This window comes from Mandrillus leucophaeus, unplaced genomic scaffold (assembly GCF_000951045.1).
Source record: "Mandrillus leucophaeus isolate KB7577 unplaced genomic scaffold, Mleu.le_1.0 Scaffold427, whole genome shotgun sequence".
Classification (NCBI taxonomy): domain Eukaryota; kingdom Metazoa; phylum Chordata; class Mammalia; order Primates; family Cercopithecidae; genus Mandrillus; species Mandrillus leucophaeus.
Window position 1 is genome coordinate 310,730 of NW_012104554.1, and position 25,049 is coordinate 335,778.

The 25,049-nt window shown below is 39.8% G+C and overlaps 2 protein-coding genes across 3 annotated transcripts in view; one reads left to right on the forward strand and one right to left on the reverse strand.

Moving 5' to 3' along the window:
* CEP83 (centrosomal protein 83kDa) overlaps positions 1-7,165 on the forward strand; it is a 105,664-nt gene extending 98,499 nt beyond the window's left edge. Inside the window, exons 13-16 of one of the 2 annotated variants that reach the window (XM_011993160.1) lie at positions 541-644; positions 3,508-3,697; positions 4,709-4,843; positions 6,996-7,165. In XM_011993160.1, the coding sequence (XP_011848550.1) occupies positions 541-644; positions 3,508-3,697; positions 4,709-4,813 (399 nt within the window). In that variant the 3' untranslated portion in view covers positions 4,814-4,843; positions 6,996-7,165. Of the gene's footprint in view, positions 1-540; positions 645-3,507; positions 3,698-4,708; positions 5,327-6,995 lie in introns of those variants that run through there. The other variant, XM_011993159.1, reaches the window with a different exon arrangement.
* PLXNC1 (plexin C1) overlaps positions 5,949-25,049 on the reverse strand; it is a 160,130-nt gene continuing 141,029 nt past the window's right edge. Inside the window, exons 24-31 of the mRNA XM_011993157.1 lie at positions 19,403-19,457; positions 16,436-16,467; positions 16,233-16,340; positions 14,858-15,021; positions 12,582-12,729; positions 9,731-9,871; positions 9,576-9,650; positions 5,949-8,425 (exon numbers count right to left, since the gene is read on the reverse strand). Coding sequence (XP_011848547.1) covers positions 8,321-8,425; positions 9,576-9,650; positions 9,731-9,871; positions 12,582-12,729; positions 14,858-15,021; positions 16,233-16,340; positions 16,436-16,467; positions 19,403-19,457 — 828 coding nt within the window. The 3' untranslated portion in view covers positions 5,949-8,320. The remainder of the gene's footprint in view (positions 8,426-9,575; positions 9,651-9,730; positions 9,872-12,581; positions 12,730-14,857; positions 15,022-16,232; positions 16,341-16,435; positions 16,468-19,402; positions 19,458-25,049) is intronic.

Sequence of the window (25,049 nt, forward strand, 5' to 3'; positions counted from 1 at the left end):
GCGCCTCCCACGCCCCCCACGCCCCCCACCTTTTATTTTTATTTTTTTAAGATGGGTTCTTGAATGGCACAATCATAGCGAACTGTAGCCTTGAACTCCTAGGCTTAATCCATCCTCCTGCCTCAGCCTCCCAAAGCACTGGGATTACAGGCATGAGCCACCGTACCTGGCTTAGTTCTCTTAAACACATGCTATCTTCTGGGACAATGGAGAACTCATTATTTCTTACCAGATGTAAAGGCAGACTTGGTAGTAAAATTTGACTCCTTCCCTTTGTAGATTTTTTTATTTGCAGCAATTATTGATACCAGTTTTTTTGTTTGGCATTCATAATTGTCACATTGAGAATATTAGATAGATTTGTGGTTTATTATCTTTGCAATTTTCAGAAAGAGCCATGTCTACTAATCTTTGTTTCTAGTATTCACTGAAAACATTCATATCTAAATACAGTTTTTGGTGAGTAAAATATTTTCTATATAGTTTTATTCAAAAAGAGATTATGTGTTAACATACTTGTTCATATTTATCTTTTCCTAGAGAAAATCTCTCCATGAAAACAAATTGAAAAGACTACAAGAGAAAGTAGAAGTCTTGGAGGCAAAGAAAGAAGAATTGGAAACAGAAAATCAGGTGTTAAATAGGTAATGTGTTTGTATGTGTATCTACCCCATGTGGTTATTTTGAGGTCATAGAACTTTGTCTCTAAGTATAATGTACCTTCTTTTCTTTTAAAATACACATTTACAAGAGTTCTAAGACAACTTGATAACTCCTAATGTACTATCCTTTTTTTAACCCCCTAACTGAATGTTCCTTTAAACCAAAAAGTCTCTATCACATGCCAGGTCTCTATCACATGCCTTATGGTTGGGACTAACAGAAAGTGTCACTGGCTTTGGTAGCAAGGAGTGGTGTTAGTCCTTGCTGCTGAGACAAGACAGTTGTAGCTATTGCATAGTTCTGAAAATTGTGGCTGCAACTTTGAATCAAAGGTCAGTTTTGGTTTCCTGGTGTGGAGATACTATTGAGCTTTTGTAGTCACATTCAAGCACATCTGATAATCAGGATCATCAGCATTTTTAAAGCAGAGATTTGTCATATTAAATTGTTGGTAGTGGCATTATATGACACATTTGATTCGAGTTAAGAAAAATCTTTTTAATTTAGTGAATTAGTGATAGCCTTTAGCACCTTAGCTATTCAAGTATTAGGTTTTTCTGTAGTGGAAACTGCCTATAATACCATGCAGTGATGTTTTATGATGTGCACTGGTGTTCTTGGGTGCAATTATTACCAAAAGGTGAACAATTGTTTTTTAAAGAACATTCTAGAGGCTTCTAGACTGTAGAATTAGTGCCAGCCTTATAATACTATGTTCCAAAGTAGGAAGCCACCTTTAGTTTATTAATTTGGTAGTAATTTGTAAATTACAAACACACTTGTAATTTTGAATTTTGTTTCAATTCTTTTTTTTTTTTTTAATATGGGGTCTTGGTCTGTTGTCCAGGGTGGAGTGCAGTGGCACAATCGTAGCTAACTGTAGCCTCGAACCCCTAGGCTTAATCCATTCTCCTGCCTCAGCCTCCCAAAGCACTGGGATTATAAGCATGAGCCACCATTCCTGGCTCAGTCCTTCTAAAACAGAATTCAACGTACTTCCTCTTCCATAAACATTAATATTGAAACGTTAGCAATTCAAGATTGGCCAGCTGTGGTGCAGATCATCTAGAATTTTGAGCGATTTTGAAATTATATTTGATTACTGGTGTGATTAATGGTTATTGAAAGTCATGTCCAAAAAATGATGATCTGTGAAGGCCTGGAAAGTTAGCCTTTTTCTCCTTGTCGTTTTTCGTAAAGTTGTGTAGCTTCACCTTTGTGATTACCTTTTATAATAGGAAAAACACTGGTTTTTTTTCCTATTATGAAACCAGTGTTTTTCCTATTCTCACACAGTCAGCACAACATTTCTGACACCAGATGTTTGGGGTTTTTTCCTATACATGGAGTAATCAGTTCTCCAGTGGACACGAGCTAGGTGTCCTGTAATTCAGGTCTGATACTGTCTACCTGGATTTAGCATCAGATCCCCCAGGTAGAGGGCTCAGTCCCACAACACTGCTCCCCACTTCAGAATGCAGCCATAAGCCCCAGGTTGTAACCCGCGCTTCTGACTGACTGGCTAAAAATGGCTGTAAATTGGGGTTCCCATGATCTGCTCATCATGTTCAATTAATTTGCTAGAGCAGATTACAGAACTCAGGGAAACTTATGTTAACCAGCTTATTAGAAAGGGTATTACAAAAGATACAGATGAGCAGCCAGATGAAAGAGATACATAGGAAAAAGTATGAGGAAGGGGGCATGGGCTTTCCATGCCCTCTCTGGGCATGCCTGCCTCCAGACACCTCCACATGTTCAGCAATCCAGAAGCTCTCTGACCCCAGCCTTTTGGATTTTTATGGAGGCTTCATTACATAGACATGATTGATTACATCATTGGCCATTGGTGATCAACTCAACCTTTAGCCCTGTACCTTCCCAGATGTCATGCGGTGGCGGGGGGTTGGAGAGTGGGGCTGAAAGTTCCAACCCTCCAATCATGCCTCAATCTTTCTGGTGACCTGCCCGATCATCCTAAAGCTATTCAGGGGCCCCCAGCCACCAGTTATCTTATTTATATACAAAAGATACTCTTATCAATTCAGTTTCCCAGAGTTTTAGGAGCTATGTGCCAGGAACCAAGGGCAAAGACCAAATATATATTTCTTACTATAATATCACACTGACATTTTAAAAATTAGATTGAACTATGTGAAAATCTCTATATTTGACCATATTTCACCTATTAAAAATGGCAATTTTGTAAGCTTCAATCTAGCATTTTCTTTACACTTGACCCTTGACAACATGGGCTTGAACTGCATGGATCTACTTACATGCAGATTTTTTTTCAGGCAAACATGGATAGAAAATACAGTATTCACAGGATGTGAAACCCTCCAATTCAGAGAACCAACTTTTCCATTATGCAGGTTTCTGCAGGGCTGACTGCGGGACTTGTATGCATAGGCTTTGATATATGAGGGATGTCCTGGAACTAATCCCATGTGTATACTGAGGGATGAACTGTATTTTTATTTGATTCTTTCTGTAAGATAAGGCACTCTTTTGGTTTAGAGTCTTCCTTTAGTTTCAGGATTCATGAATGGGAGTGAGTGGGAGGGTAGGAGTGAGTACCAAAGTATCAAAAGATTTTAGATCTTTAATTAGCAAATATAACTTTATAATGAGTTGATAGTCTGCAATGCTAATGATTGCTAATGAGTAAGATGTTATGTCATGTTTCTGTTTATCTTTCTAGGTAAACAGATTTTTTATCTATATATTATATATAGATCTCATAATTTAGAAATCCTCTTCCAGTTTAAAATTATATTCTGTGAATCATACTGTGCTTCAATAGGGTATAACCATATTAAATAAACATTTTTTCTTTTTAAGACAAAATGTTCCTTTTGAAGACTATACAAGGCTTCAAAAAAGACTAAAAGATATACAGAGAAGACATAATGAATTTCGAAGTCTAATTTTGGTCCCTAACATGCCTCCAACGGCATCTATCAATCCTGTTAGCTTTCAATCATCAGCCATGGTTGCAAGCATGGAACTACCATTTCCTCCTCATATGCAGGTATGAGCATTTATTTTTTTTAGAAAAAAAGTCATACATTTTTGTAGGTTTTTAATGTTTAAATATGGTGATAAAACTCAAATTATCACTTTGGTCAGTGCTCAAAATTCACCACAAAAATGGCATAAACATTTAAAACTAGTTTTAACTTCTTCCCTTTCATTTAGCCTAGAAATTTGCTGAATTCAGTTTGAATCATGATCCTTTAGTGATGGTGCTGGGAGTGAAATCTCTTACTGGACAATAGAAAAGAGGAAAGTTGATTGAGTCTTTGAGTAACCTAGAGTTTGTAGCTTATTCATAATGTTAATACTAATCACTACTGAGAATTTACTAACGCAGTGAACTGTGCATGTTCCGTGCAATGCCTAATACTAACGAAAAATGCTTTGAGGGCAGATATTACTATTCCTAATTCATAGGTAAGGGAACTGATTCAGACTGAAGTGACTTGCATAAGGTCATAGCTAATAAGTGACAAAGTTTCAAACCTAAACCTGTTGAATCCAAAATCTGGGCTCTTTCTGTTGTATCAGGCCCCTGAGGTATTAAAGGAATCAGATTTGATTCATTTTCAGAAGATGGAGTATTAATAAGTAATTACGTTTTATAATGTAAGCACAGATTTTAATCACTGAATTGAATCTAAGGCCAAGTGCTTTATTATATAATAAGCTGCTGTTAAACACCAGTGTTGTTGGAAAGATGCCATGTAAGTATACGTGGACCCTGCATTAGTATTTTCTAATTCACTCCCTGGTGAATTTTACACTTAGAGAAGAACAGACTATGGGTTTTGCTTAAGGCTAGAGCCTGAGGCAGGAGAGAAGCAAAACTAGATGGTAGTTTAGCCCATGCTACTGTTTTTAGACTGCTACGGTGGTCAACATTTCCTTGCCACATATTATAGGCATATATAAAAGAGGCAGTCCAAGGCTGCTGCCTAACAGTTACTTTTCTACTAGTTTTTTAATAGTTTCTTTTGCTATGCTTTCTCCACATCATTTTAAGGAGGAACAACATCAAAGGGAACTCTCCCTACTTCGCAAAAGACTAGAAGAACTGGAGACAACACAAAGAAAACAACTAGAGGAACTTGGATCTTCTGGAGAATGATGTTCTTGGAGAACAGGCAGATCAAAAGAGGTGAAGTTGGTGACTCAGTAAAACTTGATGTTTTAACCTGTGGCATTTAGATACTTTTTACTGTTTGCCAAAACACTTGAATGTGCCTCAAGAAAAGGTACCTACTACTACATGCTGTATTGTATGACTGTCGGGATTTTAGGATTATACAAGTGAAGCATTACAAGAGAAAGTCTCAGAGATATTTAGAATATTTGACAATGGTTTGAGAATGAAAGGAACTAGAGTCAAGTTTTAAAATGTTTACTTTGTTGAAATTTTTTTTGGCATTTTGAGTGAAATATAACTATCATTAATTCCCTCTTCATCCTTGGGATACTTGGCAATAACAGGGTCCGTACACATTTTCTGGTTTACTATATAAAAAGATGACAATTTAAAAGTCAGCATAAAGAAGGTAAAGGTATCTATATTCAAAAGGCTACCTTTTCTAAAAGCTGTGTACACATACATAATTTATTAAAGAGCTTAATATTTTTTTAATCTATATTGTCTTGTGTTTAATTTTACATAAACCATATAGCATATATTTAGCAATATGACCGTCTACTGACTTTGGCTTTGTTAGAAGAGAAAATAAGTGCAAATAATTAAATCATATTACTGTATTAACAAGGGGGCCATTGATTATAAAACTTGAACTCAGGTCCCTTTATAAACATTGTTGGTATTTAACTTTACTTCCCATTACTGTAGCTCTAACCAAATAATTATGTGTTTTGTGTCCCTAAGTATGCTCTCATTTTTTTTTACACCCACGGGAAGCCTTTTTAATGTGGTATCTTTTAGAGGAATTCTGCTGGAATAATTTCATGTTAACAAGGCTAAAGCCCAAGTCTCCCAAATTAAGTGGAATGTTCATTATCCCGAGGTGTTTATAGTCAAAAGTCCAGGTTGATAGTGGAGGCCAGGATTGTAATTGAGCAGTCCTTAGCACCATTTAGCAAGAAACTAGGTTTACTTAGTACATAGTATAGCTGCTTATTCACAGCATATACAGTGACACCTTGTCTCTGAAAAATAATTTCCATGGAGCCACTTAGAATAAAAAACCTATTATAACTAGAAAATTTAAAAAAAAAAAAAAAAAAGACAAGACAGTCCACAGTTACATCAAAATGTTTATTTTTTTTGGGTATAGACATTAAAACATTCATCTCCAAGAACAGCTTCAATCAGGAATACAATAAGAAATAGACTTTAAATCCTAATACAGAAAAGGTAACAGAATTTTTTAAATGCTGCTGTAGACACTAGTGTTAGAAAAAAAAGTTTATAAATGAACTCTTTTGCACCAAAAAAATATGCAAAGAAACTTGAAAATAGAAATTGTTTGCCATTTGTTGCTCTGGTTGCTGTTTAATATAGACCCAGTGACTGATTGTCTTCAGCACACATCTAATTTGGCCATTTACTGCATTTGGCTAATGTGATCCAAAATGTGATCTAGATAGTGCTTTTCACTGGAGGATTGACAAACACGCTACATACATTAGTGAATCTTCATACCACCTCAGTGAGGTAGCTTAGAAATATTATACAGAAATTGAGGCACAAAGAGGTAAGTGACTTGCCCAAAGTTCCCAACAGCACAGTCCCCGGAAGAGGAGGTAACTCTCCACACAGGACTCATGTGTCAGAAAGCTGGACAGGGACACCCTCATGTAGCATTCAGTAAATACTTAGATAAAGCTGTAGCTGATCCTTTGCGTTTTCAGTACCCTAAAGTAGGGGAAGTCTTTTGGGCAACTCTCCTACCCTTGGCTCTCAACTCTCCTACTGTTGTTCTCTTATGAACTCCTTCGCCTCTTTGAAGACTGTAGCAGCCTTAGATGGGGACCAGACCTCTCACCTTTATTCTGATCTATAACCTATTTGGTAGTTTTGTTTGAGGTGTGTCCGTTGGACAGACAATGGTCAAAAGCAACAGGATTGGGAAGGTGCCTATCAGGGTAGTAACTGCTTATTTTCTCTGATCAGTTTGTTGAGGTGTCACCCTCTCATGCTTTTCCAGATAATTCAGGAGCAAAAAGGAATTGCCTTTATCTAAGACAAATTCATATTTAAATCCTAATGCTCCATACAGTGTTGGTAAATGATTTCAAGGAATATGTGATCAATGTTATTTGACTTGAAAAAATTTCTTTCCTAGATGGGGGATTTGGAGCACCAAGGGTAAAAGGTGCCTGCCACAAGAAAAGAGTTGCCAATTATGCTGTTTACTTCTTCTGGTTTAATAGAAGGAAAACACAGTGGTATTAAAACTGGTCATGAGCAGCAAAAATTCAGGAATAAAAAATCAGCACTAAAAAGACTACAGTATAACTGGATAGAGAATTTTTTAAAAAGAAAGGCATGAATAAAATGGGTATTTTAAATTCTTTCTCCTGCGAGGAATACTTTCAAAAAGTACATAGTAAGACTAAGATACCAAGTTGTATACTAATACTTTTCAGGCCTTGGGCCTCAAATATATATATTTATATATAATACTCCAGTGTGAACAGCAATTCGATGAAATGTAAAATGTATCTTTTTTTTAAAATCACACACAAGTATTCATAACCACAGGGTTCACCAGAAATCTAAAGCAAGGAGACACTCATATAGAAACGGAGTTACTCTTCCACAGATCGTTCTGATCAAAGGTTTTGAAACAGAAATGAATTGATTTTTTTGTAAATATTCAACATGTCCACTATCAAATACATTTAGTATGAAAAAATAGGTGGGAAAAAAAGGAACATACATTAAGACAAAGTATCTGGTTAAAATGCTGTTCATTTAAATAAAGCCCACTCTCCTTACTTTAGAGCTCCTTGGTGACATGGAGGTGAGTTTGATGGAGTGCAGTTGATGACCACTGAAAAACACGAGCCCTTTCAACAATGTTGCAACACTGTTAGTTTTTGGTTTAAACACACACACACACTCACAAATGCTAAGTGTACACTACCAAATTCTGCGGTCGGCTTTTCCAAGAACTACTGGGGAAAGTTTCAATGCTGCAAATCCTCGAGGTTGCCCTAACACCCCCACCTTGTTTCCAAATGACTCATTTCACATTTTGTTTTGAGCACTGGCAGTATCCCTTTACAATTCAGAGGTACAGTGTAGCACAAGTGCTACATAGCTGTAGTTTTCAAACAAAACCACTTATATCATTGTGCTTAAGTGGAGACTGTAGTTACAATACTGACATTCGCTTACTGGCCCTGTATTCTCTGTAAACAAGGAGACTGTTTGCAACAACCACTTCAACTCTATTTACAGAAGGGTTCCCACAGTAGACACACAGGCACAATGGTTGGTATGCTTTTTTAAAGCTGTGCATGTGCCTTGGTCTCTTAAAAAGACAGTGCTCAAAGTGGAACCTATGTGCAAACAAGAAATTAACGACACAGAGTAGCTCAAGCAGCCATTTTGCTCCCAAGTCGTCTGAAGAACTTTGCCAGATTAAGCCAGGCCCCAGAGTGCTTACATCCACTTGCATTTCTTCTTTTCATCAAATAAGACTTTTACATGCAAGAGTTGTTTCTGAGCTTCTTCCAGCCCTCGTTCTCTTTCTAGTTTATTTAGAATCTGTTGACAATTAGAACAGTTATTTTAGATATTGTGGTTTTAGCATTACAATTCTGTTTTTTGCATACCTGATGCTATGAGTGGTAAAATCTGTATGAAACAGATGCCAACATTTTCTTCCATCATTTACATACTCACTTTGCAAGTTGTTTTGCTAAGTCCTTATCACAGGATCAACAATACCTTGGCTTAAAATAGAAGCTCGCAAGAAATACCAACTATTTGCTTACAAATATGGGGCCAGGCTTCCAAGGCCCTGCTTTATGCATTATGTCACAGCCATTCCAAGCACAGCAAGCATTCCTGGGCAGCCAACATGCAGGCAAGTATTTCTCCTTAAATGCAGCAGGCAAGGACATCCTGGTCAGAGACAGATCCTTCCCTTCCCTCCCATCTGGGCAGTGTAGTCCCTCCTCTTCCCCTCCCTTCCCCAGTGCTTCCCTTCTCTCCCCTGACCCCTGGAACGAGGGATGCTTATCATGTTTAAGAACTCATTGCCTCTACCCTACCTTAGAGCTTCACTTCATCTTCAAGTAGCAAATGGAATTGGTGAGCTATTCTCACCATTGACATGGATAGCCTGTCCCAGCATGACTGATTGGGGGGGAATCAGGGAAGGGGGAGTTAACATTTGTTTGGAAACAAAGCATCTGATGAATGTGTCTGTGTGAATTTCCAAAGAAAAAAACCCAGATTAAGGAGAATTAATCATAAAGGAGAATGGTTTATTGAAATAGTTGCTTAAGTTAGAAATATGTCATAATTTCATATAACGATTGAATACAGAATCTAGGCAATTTAACAAGCTTAGCTTTCTTTTTTAGCAAATTACAATCAAGCATAAGCTGACCCCATTTGATAGGGCCACTACTTACTCATCAAAGTTAACTTGAGTCAGTGTGACTGTAGGCCCCATGAACTCAAATGTACATTCAGGCTGGTCCAAATGTGGGCAGCATGATAAAACTGTAAGAGGAGCAGCCATGTGCAGGGTCTGGCTCAGTGCCAGGATCCCCCATCTCAGACAGGCTTCCTGGCTTCCCTTTCTGGCCTTTTGGGATGCCAGAGCTGTTCTGAAACTGATAGAATGCTATAACCACATCCTTGTGCCTGATTCATAGGTTAAAAACAATGTTATTTAAAATCTTACCTCATCAAAATATTTTACGATGTATTTGTAAATTTCTGTCAAGGCCACTTCTTCATTAAATTCATTTTCGTGTTTCTAAAAGAAAGACTTGTTGAGAGATTCTGAAATGACTTAAAGTAACCAAATATAAGCTTATTTCTGCTTTCTAATGATACCTTAGATTCCTGAGTTAAAAATTCTTCCATTTCTGAGGATGACAATGGAGGCAAATCCCTGATTGCTTTGTAATAAGATTTTACTTCTTCTTTGTAGGTTGGGATATCCTTGGCATAGAGAAGCTTATTAGTTGGTGCTTCCTGGGGAAGAAAAAAAAAAAAAAAAAGCAACCATCACCAAAACAGTAAAAAAAACAAAACAAAACAAAAAAAAGGTGGGGGAGGAATTTATAATACACCAATGTAGCTGAACCCCCACCACCAGTTTTACCTCTTGCTAGAAGGCTTCATGCAATAGGCCTTAAATGTTGTTGACTGAATGACTGACTGCTATCTAGATAGTTCTGGTGAGTCACTGTTATTTTCAGGCAGATTAAATGCTAATATATTCTGCCTTCCTCTCATAAAAGAACTAAAATTATTATTTTTGCATGATTTTGAGTTACTGTAACAATGGAACTTATTTCAATCATAGTTCATTACTAATGGTTGTAAAAAGCCTGAATTAAAACATTTGCTCTCATCCTCACCCACCAGTGAATTTGGCATTTATAAAAGACTTGATTGTAGGTCTGATTGAGCCCTTTATATAACCATGAAACTGGTAAGTAATTGGCAGTGGCAGATTTTCCAGCTTGTCCCTTTTATTTCATTAGATTATAAAGATCTTCCAGTTTCTTCAAGGGAATACATAGTCATTAGTATTGGTGGCTCTGATGTGTGATTTTGCAAAGGTTCCCTGGCAGTTTGAATGTTTCTACATAATTATAACAGTGATATTTAAAAATTAAATATGATTTTATTTTTAAAAGTCATTATTTTTCACAAAACTTTAAAAAATTCTACTCAGGAAAGATAGGTAAGTTAACGATAGGGCTAATGTCCCAGCCCATGAGGCTGAATCAATGGCTTGATGAGTCATTCTGAAGGATGCCTAGAGACTGAGATATTATTGAGATTTTGTCATTTGTCAAATTTAAGTGGAACCCAGAAATCATGCTATCATTCATTCATTCAGTAAACATTATTAAGCAAGCACTGGAGCAGGCATTGAGAGTACAATGATGAAGACCAGTGACTGCCCTTGAGAAGCTTACAATCTAGTTGCAAAGACAGATTTACGAAGTGCTTACTATGATACAAATAATTAGCAGCAGGAGTTGACAAAAAGAGTTGGATAAATCAGAAATCATAATTTGCTACTTTGTGTGGTTTCAGGCAAGACTTGTAACCTCCCAGAACATCAATTTTCTCATCTATAAAATGAGGGTAATAATAACTACCTTATTTGGTACTTGTGAGGATTAAGTGAAATGTGTCAAGAACATAATTCATAAATGTTTTTAGTGTGAATAAACATTTAAGTGCCTTTCAGTGTGCTGCAAGCTAAGATGAACTTTGTTAGTCAAATGAAGAAAGTACTGTAGGAAATACATTGGGGAAGTTCACAAAGTAGGCGTATTTAGACTGATCTGAGTCTCCTACAGTTTCTGGTCCTCATTAGGAAATTATGTTTGTTGAATGAATAAAATGTTTATCATGAACGAATGGGGAGGATTTTACTAGACAGATTGTAAGACAGGAAAGATGAGCAAAGGGGTGTGAGAACAAGTTCATAGTGTGAACTTGGGAAAAGTAAAAGCTGTAGCACAGTGGGTATGTGGAGTGTGCAAGAAAATAACGAGGCCAGCAAAGAGGGCTGAAGGCCATCAGGAAGCACTATGTTGCACTGTGAAGACTTTAGCTGGTAGGTGGTAATGGGAAATATTTGCAATTTTTAAGAAGCAGACTGACAACATCAGATTTATGTTTTAGAAAGATTACCTGAGAGAGAGTGAAAAGGAAAAGTTTAGGGGATAGGTAGACAGCAGGGGCAAGGACCCCAATTAGGATGCAATTATTATCCCAGTAGGGATGGGATGAAGGGATAAGGCTAAGTGATAAGGCTAAGTAAGGAGGAGGGAGGGACAGACATTTGAGACAGAAGTGAGTGGTAACCAATAGTTTGGGGATAGAGGTTGGAAGGAAGAGGAGTGAATCAAAGATAACGTTGAGGATTCTACCTTGAGAGACTAGGCAATGCTAGGGAAGACAAAAGTAAAAACAGGTTTGTTTTGCAGAAATACTGATGATAAAGAGTTTAGATTATGACTGGGAGTCTGAGGCACCTACGGAACATCAGTCTCCATTCATTCCAGGTACTCTTAAAGTCCCACCCAAGAGCTCCTCCTCAGTGTTCAAAGATCCATTAGGCACAGATATTGCTCAGTTTCGTATATTTTGGAGCGCTCAAATAAGACCAAAATATCTCTTTCAAAGTTTGCTCTGTATTTTTATCTTTCTTTGCGTTCTTGGGACTTTTGATCAGCAAAGAAAACCATAGGAAAACAGTACTCATGCTTTGATTAGAAACAGACAAACTGGTATTGTTAGAAATCTCAGGCAAGATTTTCTGTCCCATAAGCAATGTGTTACATTCAAATAGGCATTTTATGTATATTCAAATAGAATTTATTTAGGCAAATTTCAATAGTTGCATATTTTGGGTTAACAGTTTATCAGTGTCCATAGAATGTTTTTCTAGGAAACAAAACGCATACTTTGTGATAAAGTTTTTCACAGGCAGAATTCTGCAGTCAGGTGGGGCTAATTATTTTGTTTTTCCCTTTTAAAAAATTAGATTAAAAATAATGAGACAGATTTTAAAGAACAGCAAATTTACAGTGGCCCTTGCTATTTCTTTTTAGCTTGTGTAGTTTAGACCAATTGTTTGTTATTTGAGTGCTTATCAGAAAGACAAGTGTGTCAAACTCATAAGACTCATACAGGAAATACTCAAGCTGGGCCTTACCTTCCCTAGTTGCTGCTCTGTGAGAGAAAATGCATCCATGAATGCCTGGGCAATCACTGACAAACAGCCGTCTATGTGTGGCGTCTTCTTAATGTCAAAGACAAACTGAGGGTTCTTCAGGATGTTTACCCAGAAGCGAAGAGGAAGGCTGTTCAAAGAGAGAATAATCTCTTTTCAAATAGGGCCATTCATGAAGCCAATGGTCTGTTTATCACAGTTTGTAAACGAGTGTTTTTGTCCTTGTTATTGAAGTATACAACTGTGCTTAGGCAAACATACCAAATGACAGACAGAAGCTCACTTGGAAAGAACAAGAAAGGGTTAACTGCCAGAGCTACTGAAAAGGAGGATAAAGGAGGGTAAGTTTGAAAATGGCCATGGACAAGAATTTTCTCCAGATAGCTCTTGATTTTATATATATAATCTCTCTCACCTGGATTATTTCCCGTCTCCTGACAGTTTGTTCTCGCCTATCAGCAGTCCTCTCAACACAGAATCAGGCTATGTCTCTCCTCTGCTCCAACCCTCTGAGGCTGTCCATCCCCCTCTGGATAACACCCTGCACGACCTGGCCCTCTGCCCTCCTATCCCACTGCTCCTCATCGCACTCATTCCAACTCTCCTATACTCCTTACTGTTCTTCATATGGGTCAAGCAAGCATGTGCCTCACAACTTGTGCTCTTGGCATCTGTCTGCCTGAAACTTTCTTGCCTCAGGTAGTCTCATGGTTTATGCCCTCTCCTCTTTCAAGACTTGGCTCAAGTGTCACCATCTCTGTGAGGCCTTCTCAGATCACCTAGTCCTGACACATACTAGCCTCCTTTCCTACTTTCTCCACTGCACTCATCATCTGCTAATGTACTACTGTTTACATACTGCATTTAGTGTCTGTCCCCAGCTATTAGAATGGGACCTGGACTTTCATCTGTTTTGTTACTGTATCTCCAGCACCTAACTGCTTGGCCCATAGTAGGTACTCAAATACCCGAACATGAACTTGGGACTGGTTCAAAGTCCTTCCATTATCTCCTTTTCAACTCTGGCCCAGCTCATTATCTCCACCATATGCTGCTGGGTCTCCCAATAGCTTTACTGTCCTGGCTGCTGCCCTGCTCAGATGCCACAATCTTCAAGGTGGAATGGTGGTCCTCAGCTTCCAGGCTTGATGTGGGAGTGGTTGGGAGTGGCAGGGACTACAGATAAGAGGCTAGAACAGGCTAGGGGCAGTGGCTCACACCTGTAATCTCACTACTTTGGGAGGCTGAAGCAGGAGTACGACTTGAGTCCAGGAGTTTGAGACCAGCTTGGGCAATGTAGTGAGACCTCATCTCACAAAAAGTTTTAAAAATTAGCTGAGTGCAGTGGCATGCTTGAATTCCAGCTACTTGGGAAGCTGAAGTGGGAGAATTACTTGAGCCCAGTAGGCAGAGGTTACAGTGAACCGAGATTCCACCACTGCACTCCAGCCTGGGCGACAAGAGGGAGACCCTGTCTCAAAAAAAGACGCTAGAACACAGGAAGAGAAGGGAGCAAGCCAGTGTAGAGAATTGCGATAGATCTGGATTAAATGGGAGATTAGACCTAGAGCTCTGAAACTTCAGCTTTTGATACTCATTTAAAGTGACCTGGCTGCCTTCAGTGCCTGGAAAGCCTTGGGCTTGCACTGAGAAGTTCTACTTCATCATAACTGAGTCTTATCCGGCCCATGCACACAGCATTTCAAAGAGAGATCATGAGCTACATTTCTTTACTGAGGAGACAAAATTTGGATACCTTGCCTGTGCTTAAGGTAAAATATTAAAATACAAAACAAAACACAGACTTTTGGCTAATTACCATAGTATCTGAGTACTGCACTTGATAAAATAAAAAAAAAATCTGTACAGAATGAGTATAGACAGTTTGGGACTGCAAAGTAACTGATTAGGAACTAAAAATGATTTATCATAACATTTTCTCTAATGCAAAAATGATATAAAATCACAAATATTAATTTCTCATTCTTTGCTGGTCAACTTAACATTTGAGACAAAGTCTTTATCATGCACCAAAGATAACAGTTTATCTTCAAGAATAGGATTCTTGGCATAGGAATAGTTTCCTTTATTGTTTAAAAATAGTAACAGAATAAGAAACTACTTTGACATGATAGCTTACCAAGCCCAAAGATTCTGATATAGAGATAAATGAATCCTTCTGTAACTATCTGTCTTTTTTTTAGTTAATATTCTGTCCCAGATTCTTGAAAACAGGCAATAATCACCTACATTCCCACCTGTTTGTTTTCCAAATATGTACGACGTCAGGATCTGTGATTTTTTTGTTTTCAGCCTGGGCGTCCAAAAAGTCAAAAAAGTATTTTATAGCAAATGGAGCTCTGCTGTTGGGTAAACTCCAAATGCTTCTAAAAAGTTTTTCAAGCACAGAATGAATTGCCACCTGAAACACAGACAACATCAGATTTGGGAGATTAAAAACTGTGGTAGTGGTTTGGAAAATGTAATAGCAAAATCTAATCCAAATTCAGGGAAAATAATGTGCAAAACAGGGAAAAACAAACTGAAGAGAAAAATGTAAAATTGTCAAATGAGGCCAGTGCTCACAGTATGGGACAAAAGTCCTGAAAATCCATGCCCAGGTTTAGATTTGGTTCATAAGCTTCTTGCTGATAACAACATTGTTTAGTCAACTGGGAGGATATCTCAGAAATCTCTAGCAGTTGAAATGTCAGTTGTAGGGCTGTTTACATAAACCAGGAAGCCACGGATATTTGGCTTTTATTAGTTATGTTCAGCCTGGAAAAGTTCAAGTGATGCTGCTCTGTTCCCAGAATTTTTCCTGTTGCATATATTTCTATCATAAGGTTTTATTGTGTACTTTCCAAAGCATTTGAGTATTTTACAAAGGCCAAATAGGCTGAGCTCTATGGGACAGCTGAGAAAATCAAGAGGCTTGGACTGTCCTCTGCCCACTAAACAAATCTCCTAAGCTCTAAGCAGATTCTTTGTTATAATCTGAAGAAGCATGCCCATCAAGTTACTGGGGCCAAGTGTAGATAATAGCATTTATAGTGCTCATCATTCCAGAGGGGGAGAAAAAAAGATCACCACAGACTTCTGTTAATTCCACTAAAAGCCAGATAAAGTAAAATTTGCTCCCAGTTTGGTATTCCACCGGCTTTCACATCTGACACTTTTATGTGTGAGCAGAATTCTTAATTTTAAAATGAAACACAAAAATCAGTAAGATTTAGTAGGTTTATAGCCATTGACCCTTCCCATCCTCTTCATTTTATTTGCAATTCAAAAAGGGAGTTTTATTGCACATCTATAATAACAAGTAAACAAAAAGGAATAATTATGCTGTCAACCTAAAAAATAACAATAATAATGAAATGGTAGGGAAAGATACTGGGAACAATATTAAATCTCTGACTGAAGATACTACAGCACAAATTTGTAAAGTGCTATTATCTTTGTAGTGTATAAAAAGAAGAACGGGGTAGGAAGTGTTTACAATTTAAACTTTCATTTTGCTTTGCTAGAAGGCACAAGGGATTTGTAACATTTTCACACTTCAGTGGAAATTAAGTCAAACATATCATACACCCCCTAGGTAGCCATCAAGTGCTCCCAGAACAGTAAGTGTACCTTGGTCGACAGCAGCTTTGTCAGATACATTTCTTTTACTTTGAACTTGTGCTTCCCTCGATGTCTCTTTCCTTGCACATCTTGGAATGCTTCCGAATCTGGTAAAATCTGAAGGGAAGACAGCAGAAGCGTTACCCAAGGAGACCATCCATGCTACAGAAGGCATGCAATTCAGCGGTGAGCACAAGAAAGCCTGAACTCACCAAATGGCAGTGGTCATCTGAGTATTCCACATCTGAACGCCAGAGAAAGAGGGAGAGAAAGCAGTCCATTAAAAAAAAGCCAACCATAGGCTAATTGGTCTTCTCATAAAAAGCCCCATTTATGCTATATACTGAAGTTACTTGAGCTTTTTGACTTGAGCTACATTTTTCCCTCTGCTGCATCTTAAGATCTTAAGAACAGCGTGAAGATGGGACGGGCTAGGGATTGGAGGGGGAAGTAGATTCCCTAGTGATCTCTGATCTCTTGCTGGTAGGAGAGACTCAAGCCTCATTCATTTAACAAATGTACCTAGAGCACCTCCTATGTGCCAGGGACTACTGGGCATATAGCAGTGAATAAGACCTAGTTCCCACTCTGATGAAATTTGCATTCTAGCCAATGAGAGACATCAAACTTCTAGGTACACAATTATAATTGTGATAAAGGTTATGAAGGAGAATTATATGCTAGGAAATTATCTAACAAGAGACTAAATCTAGTCCAGGAGTTTTTGAGGAAGGGATGTTTGAGCTGAATCTAATGAAGAGATAGAGTCAGCTAGGCAAATTGCAGGAAGGCCCAAAGGTAGGAAGGAGCTGACCCTTTCTAGGATCTCAAAGGACAATGAGGTGGTGCTCACAGAGCAAGCCGAGAGTAGTGCAGAGTGAGGAAATGTGGCTGTAAAGGGTAAGGGAGTGGTAAATGGAGGGAAGAGAGGAAGTAAAGCATTTGGTTTGTTTTAAAGTTGAGAGAGGCTCAGTGGCTCACATCTGTAATCCCAGCACTTTGGGAAGCTAAGGCAGGAGGACCGCCTGAGCCCAGGATTTCAAGACCAGCCTGGACAATATAGCGAGACCTCATTTCTACCAAAAAAAATTTTCTTTTTTTTTTTTTGAGATGGAGTCTTGCTCTGTCGCCCAGGCTGGAGTGCAGTGGCACAGTCTTGGCTCACTGCAAGCTCCACCTCCCGGGTTCATGCCATTCTCCTGCCTCGGCCTCTCGTGTAGCTGGGACTACAGGCGCCCACCACCACACCCGGCTAATTTTTGGAATTTTTAGTAGAGACGGGGTTTCACTGTGTTAGCCAGGATGGTCTCGATCTCTTGACCTCGTGATCCGCCCGTCTCGGCCTCCCAAAGTGCTGGGATTACAGGCATGAGCCACCGTGCCTGGCCTTCTACAAAAAAATTTTAAAATTATCTGAGCATGGTAGCACACTCCTGTAATCCCAGCTACTTGGGAGGCTGAGATGGGAAGATCATTTGAGCCCAGGAGGTTGAGACTTCAGTGAGCCATGATTGCATCACTGCACTCCAGCCTGGGCGATAGCGAGACATTGTCTTAAAGATGAGAGAGACTAGCACATCTTGAAATGCTAATGGAAAATGGGGAGTAGATGGAGAGGGAAAGAAAGTACAGGTGAGAAAAGAGATTACTGGTAGTATAAGGATAGAGAAGGTTGGAAAGGATGATGGAACCCAAAGCACAGGTGAGAGACTGGCCTTGAATGGAAGAAAGTCAGCCCATGAGCAGGTGCAGGTAAGGTTGGTAGGTTTGGTATTGGCTGTTGAGGGACTTCTGATTTGTTTTCTCTGTAAAGAGTGCAGGGTGAAGTCATCTGCTGAGAGGAGAGCTGTGTGGGTCAAAGCTTTGAGGAGAGAAGGCAGACATTATGGACAACACAAAGATGAGCTGCCCAGAGAAACCCAATGAGAGCAGGCTGTGTGGAGGACCCTGGTCAAGTTGGGCACCGTGAACTTATAGTGACCCCCAGTGTGCTATTATGTGCCTTTCTTCTGTGGCTCCCTAGCTGTAGGGTCAGGAAAAGATAATCGTTGGGTTCATCCAGGGTTGGGATTTTGACAGAGGGGCTGATGATAGGACAGAGGTACAGGAGGTTCAGAGTATTAGCAGGATGATAAGATGGTGGCTCTCAGTTGCAATGAACGGGAACTAGCAGCAGTGCTGACTGACTGGAGGGCCCACGAAGAGATCCAAACCTAAGATTCTACTATTCAATCCCCAAATAACAGGCTCTTCAAAAGGCCCAATCTTTGAAACCTAAAAACCACAGCTCTTCCACTTTTCAACACAAAGACACCATCCCCCTTAAGCTGGAATGATAGCAACGCTGCAAGACGGCTTCACCACAGCCCCATGTAGTGATGGAAGGTGGGTGTCCCCAAAGGAGTCCTACCCAGTCATCCTGTCTGTATAATCAGGAGCCCCACATTCCCTGTTTGCACTGACCAGATGCTCCCTGCTCCTTCTAATATAGTGAATCCTGGAGTCAGGAAGCCCTACCTCTGGCTGTGTGAAAGGAGCCTGTTTGGTAGGAGCTCAGAACCTTTCCAAGGGCTGAGAGCTGATTGTCTTGACTGGGGTATAATTTCTCTGGAGACAAACCTGGAACAGGAATTTCCTGCCCCAGGGCTATCAGGGAAGCAGAAAATCACTTTAGAGACCAGCCTATTGACTTTCCCATAAAAGTTCCCCCTTTAGTTTGTCTCTCTCCAATTTCTGGGAATTTCGCAAGTGTTATCACAGGAGACTTGGACCTTCTAAGTGGATTATCTTGTTGGTTCAGCGCTTGCTTTGGGGCTGTGTGATGATTATCTGTACTCTTCCCTCTCAGTTTGCCAGGGGGATCTCCTCTGTTAGCCCCCATCCTTCTAAAGAGTTAGAAAAAAGCTATGAGATTCTGCCCTGAGCTTAGGGCTATAAAGAGGCAGCCACTTCCTCAGTGCTGGGCAGTCCAGGCCAACCACCATTTATAGTTTCCTTTCCTTCTTGCAGGGATCACATTCTTAGGACTGGAAAGAGATCGAAATGGCTTTTCTCAGCTTTCAGAGAATTACATAGCAACAACTCAATCTCACCTTTGTGACAATACAGCTGAGAGAGACAAAAAGCAATACTTTATGAAGCTGGGTGAGAACAAAATGTTACAATATTATATTGGTTACCTGAAGTAAAATTTGCTATCTTCTTAAAGACTTTTATAGTGGATCCATTCGATATCTGAAACCAAAGATAAAAGATATATGAGTTTTCAAAATTTAATGGATTTCTGAACTTCACCCAGGATTTGGATGGCTGGATGGATCTTACATGCTCTCACTTATTAAATCAAATACTTATCAAGAATTACTAAGTTCTGGGCACTGCGCTGGAGGCTGAGACTAAATGACAAGCAAGACAGTCTCTCTGTCCTCAAGGGGCTCATGGTCCTGTGGAGGAGGCTGATGAGGCCATGGGAGGCAGTAGGGTAGTACGCAGAAGGTGGAGGCCAGGACTCTGTGGGACAGATGGAAGGTGGGCAAGCCCTGGAAGAGGGGAAGACTGAACTTTGTTAGGACATTCCCCCCAATTCTCAGAGGCCAGGAAAGACCTAGGCCAGTTTCATTTTTTGAGGTTAAAAAATTGTTACTTGCTGTGGACTGAATGTTTGTGTCTCCTCCAGATTCCTATCTTGAAATCCTAATCCCAGTGTGATGGTATTAGGAGGTAGGGCCTTTGGGAGGCTAGGTCATGAGGTTGGAGCCCTCATGATGGGAATAGTGCCCTTATAAGAAGAGACACCAGGGCCGGGCGTGGTGCCCCACTCCTGCGATCCCGGCACTTTGGAAGGAAGAAGAGGAGGATCACTCTCAGGAGTTCTGAGACCAGCCTGGGCAACATACAGAGACCTCTCTCTACAAAAACATATTTAAAAATTAGCTGGGCACATTGGTGCACACCTGTAGTCCCAGCTACCTGGGAGGCTTGGGTGGAGAATCACTTGAGCCCAGAAATTCAAGGCTGCAGTGAGCCCTGACTGTGCCACTCTACTCCAGCCTGGGCGACAGAGTGAGACCTTATCTCTAAACAGAGGAGGAAAAGGAAGAGACAGCAGAGCTTACTGGTCCCCTCTGCTTTCCACCACACAAGGATACAAGACGATGACTCTCAGCAAACCAGGAGGAGGGTCCTCACCGAGCTACTAGTACTTTGCCCTGACTGTGAACTTCCAATCTCTGGAACTATTAAGAAAGAAATGTTTAAGCCACCCAGTCAATGGTATTCTGTTAAAGCAGCCCTAACTGACTATGACACTACTCTATTAAGAAATGCTGAAACAGGTTTTCAGAAATTGTGGTATATAAAGTTGGTGTCTACCCTATGACAGAGCCGTTTCACATGTAGGTCTTTAGTCCACATAAATGAGTATAAATCCTGATAGGGAGCTATTTGTAATTGTCCCAGACTGGAAACAACTCAAACATCCATCATTAGAATAATTTGGGGCATATTCATACAACAGATTATAAAGCAATGAAAATGAGCAAACTACTGTTACACGCCACATGGGTAAATCTTACCATCATAATGTTGAGCAGAAGAAGCTCGACAGAAAAGAAAGTATACTGAATGATTCCATTTACATAGAGCTTGAAACCAAAAAAAAAACCCAAACGGTCAAAACTATCATGTTAGATATTTGGAGACGAGAGCAGTGGCAGTGATTAGGAAAGGCCAGAAGAGGGCTTCTATTTTTTGACATGGGTGGTAGTTTCAGGACGTGCTCACTTGGTGATAATTCATCCAGCAGTACGCTTATAATTTATTTATTTTTCTATAGGTATATACAGGTGGAGCATCCTTAATCTGAAAATTCAAAATGTTCCAAAATCTGAAACTTTCTGGGTGCTGACATGGTGCCACAAGTGGAAAATTCCACACCTCATCTCATGATAACATGTCACAGTCAAAACCCTATAAAAACTTTGATTTGTGCACAAATTATATAAAATTACCTTCAGGCTCTGTGTATAAGGTATTTACGAAACATTAATAAATTCTGTGTTTAAACGTGGGTCCTGTCACCAAAATATATCATTATGTATATGCAAATATTCTAAAATCCAAGCAAATTCCAAAATCTGAAATACTTTTGGTTCCAAGCATTTTGGATAAGGGATATTCAACCTGTGACATTTTTTCAAAAGCTTGTAAAATCACAAAATTTGCATATACTTTTTAATAAAAGCTTTGAAATGTAAGCATAACATGTGGGACATGCTTAACTTTTGCTAATATTAAGTGTGCCGCTTGATGGCTATTCACATTAAATATATACTGACATAACCACCGCCTTTATCAAGATATAAAATATTGCAAGGTCCTGAAAAGTGCTCCCATTGTCCCTTCCGAGACAGTGACCACCCCATCTTCATCCAGAGGTAATTACTTTTCTGTCTTCCATCACCATTTATGAATTTCGCCTGTTCTTGGATATCACATAAATAGAATCATATAGTATGTACTGTGTCTAGATTTTGAGGGTCAATATAAGGTCTATGACATTTATTCCTGTTGCAACTACAAGTAGTTCATTCTTTATTACTATGTATTAGTTCATGTAGTATCAATATACTACCAAAAATTGGCATACAATAAAAGGAAAGAATTACCGATACATGCTACAGCATGGATGAACTACAAAAACATGCTAAGAAGCCAGTCACAAAAGACCACATATTGTATGGGCCTGTTTATATGAAATGTCTATAAAGATGGGAGCAATAGACACGAGGGACTCTAAAAGTGGGAAGCGGGTAGAGGCAAGGGCTGGAAGACTTCCTCTTGGGTACTATGTTCACTGTCTGGGTGATGGGATCAATAGAAGCCCACATCTCAGCATCATGCAATATACCCTTGTAGCAAACCTGCACATGTACCCACGAATCTAAAACAAAAAACAAGAATATATGAAATGTCCAAAATGGGCAAATCTATATAGATCGATTGTAGATTACTAGTTGGCTAAAGCAGGGGTGGGGGAAATAAGGAATGACTGCTAATGAATTCAAGGTTTCATCGGGAGCGATGAAAATGTTCTCAAATTAGATTGTGGCAATGGCTGCTTAATTCTATAAGTATACTTAAAACCACTGCATTGTATACTTTAAACAAATGAACTTTATGGTAATATAAATATTTTGGCTGGACACAGTGGTTCATGACTGTAATCCCAGCACTTTGGGAGGTCAAGGCAGTAGGATTACTTGATCCTAGGAGTTCAAGACCAGCCTGGGGAACTCAGATCTCCATCTCTCCCCACCAAAACAAACAAAACAATGCTGAGCATTGTGGCACATGCCTGTAGTCCCAGCTAAGGCAGGAGGATGGCTTGAGCCTGGAAGATCAAGGCTACAGTGAGCCATGATTGTGCCACTGCACTCCAGCCTGGGCAACAGAGCAAGACCCTGTCTCAAAAATTATGCTTCAATAGAACTGATAAGAATTGCCACAGATTTTAAATGTATACATTTGACAAAGAAAGTCCTCTGTATATATTGCCTCTTTTGGAGTTAAAGTCAGGCGTTCTCACCTGAGACCTTTTGGGACCATGGAGACCAGGGTCAAGTGGCTCTACAGTGCCCCTCCCCCACACCCTGATGGGCACTCGCAAATCCCCAGGCAAGGAAGTGCCCTTCAGGCAGAGGGGGACAAAGATGCCAAGATGCTAGGGGCAGGCCTGGCTCTGTGGGAGGAGGGGCTCATTCACAAAATTACAAGACAAAGGGGTGGCAAGGAGGAGGCAGGTCAGAGATCCACAAATCCCCTTCATTCTGGAGGACTGACCCTGTCACTTCTGAACCTTATCAGCTAAGTGACTTTTCCCTCCACTCTGAAGCTCCAAAGCTGTTCTCAATTCTAATATTAATTTGGACCTGGCCTTCCCAATTTGGAAAGAGTGGAAACCTAGAATTTCTCTTCTGGCCTGATGCACATTGGTTATCAGAATGTACAAGCTCGCCTAGCAAGCACCAAAGGATTAAAACCTAATCTCCTTCAGGTTGCACCCATAGGGAGGAACACAGAGCAAGAGCCAGCCCTCAAGAGGCCCTCAAACACAGCTGTCCAGCCAGCTGTGTCCAGCCAGCCACTAAGTTTAGTCCAGAGGCCTCCAACTGCTGGTGTGCATGATATCTTGGTGGTGGGATGGGGGCAGCACTAGACAGGGGCCAGCTGGGGCCATCAGGCCTCTGCAAAGTGTCTCCAGCAGGGATTCTTAACTCTTACTGAGCTCTTCGACTCTGCTTCTACTACTGAGCATCCTCTCCTTTTCCCCTTTAGCTATTGTTTGCTGGCTGATTTTTCAATTCTCCTCCATATTTGATGCAATTAAAGTAAATGCTCTATGCAGGCACCCCCTTAGCAATACTCAGACACTGAGTTTATGAGAAGCTTTGAACATAGTTACAAAATTCCTCCCCACGAAGAACTGGATATGCTCTGTTTCTAAGCCAATAAATATCCTTTTATAAAAGGAAGCTGGTGATTCATTCTGGGTAATTGTCAAAGAATGAATCCCAAATGTCTCCCATTGAGTGTTGAGCCAATACTTCACTACTGTCAGACGCTTTGTGTCGCCAAAAGCGAGCACCCTTACTCTATAATCACAAACACCACGGATGGGCCTTCTGATAAGGAGCGCTGCCAAAAGTTCAAATGTCTCTTCAAGAGCTGGCAACAGGCCGCTGCCGGTGCTGTGCTCAGGCATTAAGATAGCATAGACACAGCTTGTACCAAGGAAATTTTACTCTGAAATTATCTCCCAAGAGCAAGTGTAGAAGCATTTTATTAGTGGATGAGTTGTTTGTGTGTGTGTGTGCATTTCTAACTTTCACAGCTGCTCTAGAGCTGGAACATTTCCCCCATGTGACACTTTAACACGATTATAAAGACAGAAAAATAGTTTATTTACAGATGTTTGTGGGGGAAAGGTTTCCGTTTTCTTTTTAGCACAAGTCAGCTGCTGCTGAGGTAAGGACAGAAATGCCTTTTTGAAAAGTGCCCTGGAATGCAGAGTGTTAAAAAGATGATGCCGTTTGTTCCATCTGAGGAGCTCCAAATGCTCTTCTAAGAGTGACTCATTAATCGTCCCCTAGTCCTGTGAGGCAGGGAGCATCCTCTGGGCCCCTACTTTAGGGATGAAAACCAAATTAAATCAAAGAAAGATTAATGTCACTAGCTGGATCTGCAGCAGGATTGTTTTTCCAGCCCAGAGCAGAACTGGTACGCACGGCAATTTCAAATTAAATTCCTTCCAGTCTCACAGTGTTCCAAGATTCGATGTGACAACAGGCGATTCCCCTCCAATCATCAGTGGAGGGGAATTGGGGCCACCCCACGTTAGAAGTGTCAGAGATGGACTGTAGACTTTCCCATCATTAGAGTGAGGAGTTGTAATCACTCAGGGAGAAACAGACCCATATCAACAACTTAAAGTCATTTCTAAAATAAACAGGAGCTACATATCTTCCAAACCATTTGCAAGTGAAGGTAAGATTTCTTTATAAGATACCATGTTTATGGCATAACTTAGAATTCCATGAAAAGAGATTTTCTAGAAATGTAAGGTTGAACTTATGTTTAACCTTATGAAACTACTACTTTTGTAGGTAAATATGGTCACCTATTGGCAATTTCATATGGCTTCGCCTAAGAGAAATGCTAGCATTGTAGCTATAAATTTTATGAAAAATTATGAATACGTTCTGAATATTGTGATAATTTAAAGAAAAAAAATCTAAAAACATGATAATCAAATCACCACACAGAAAC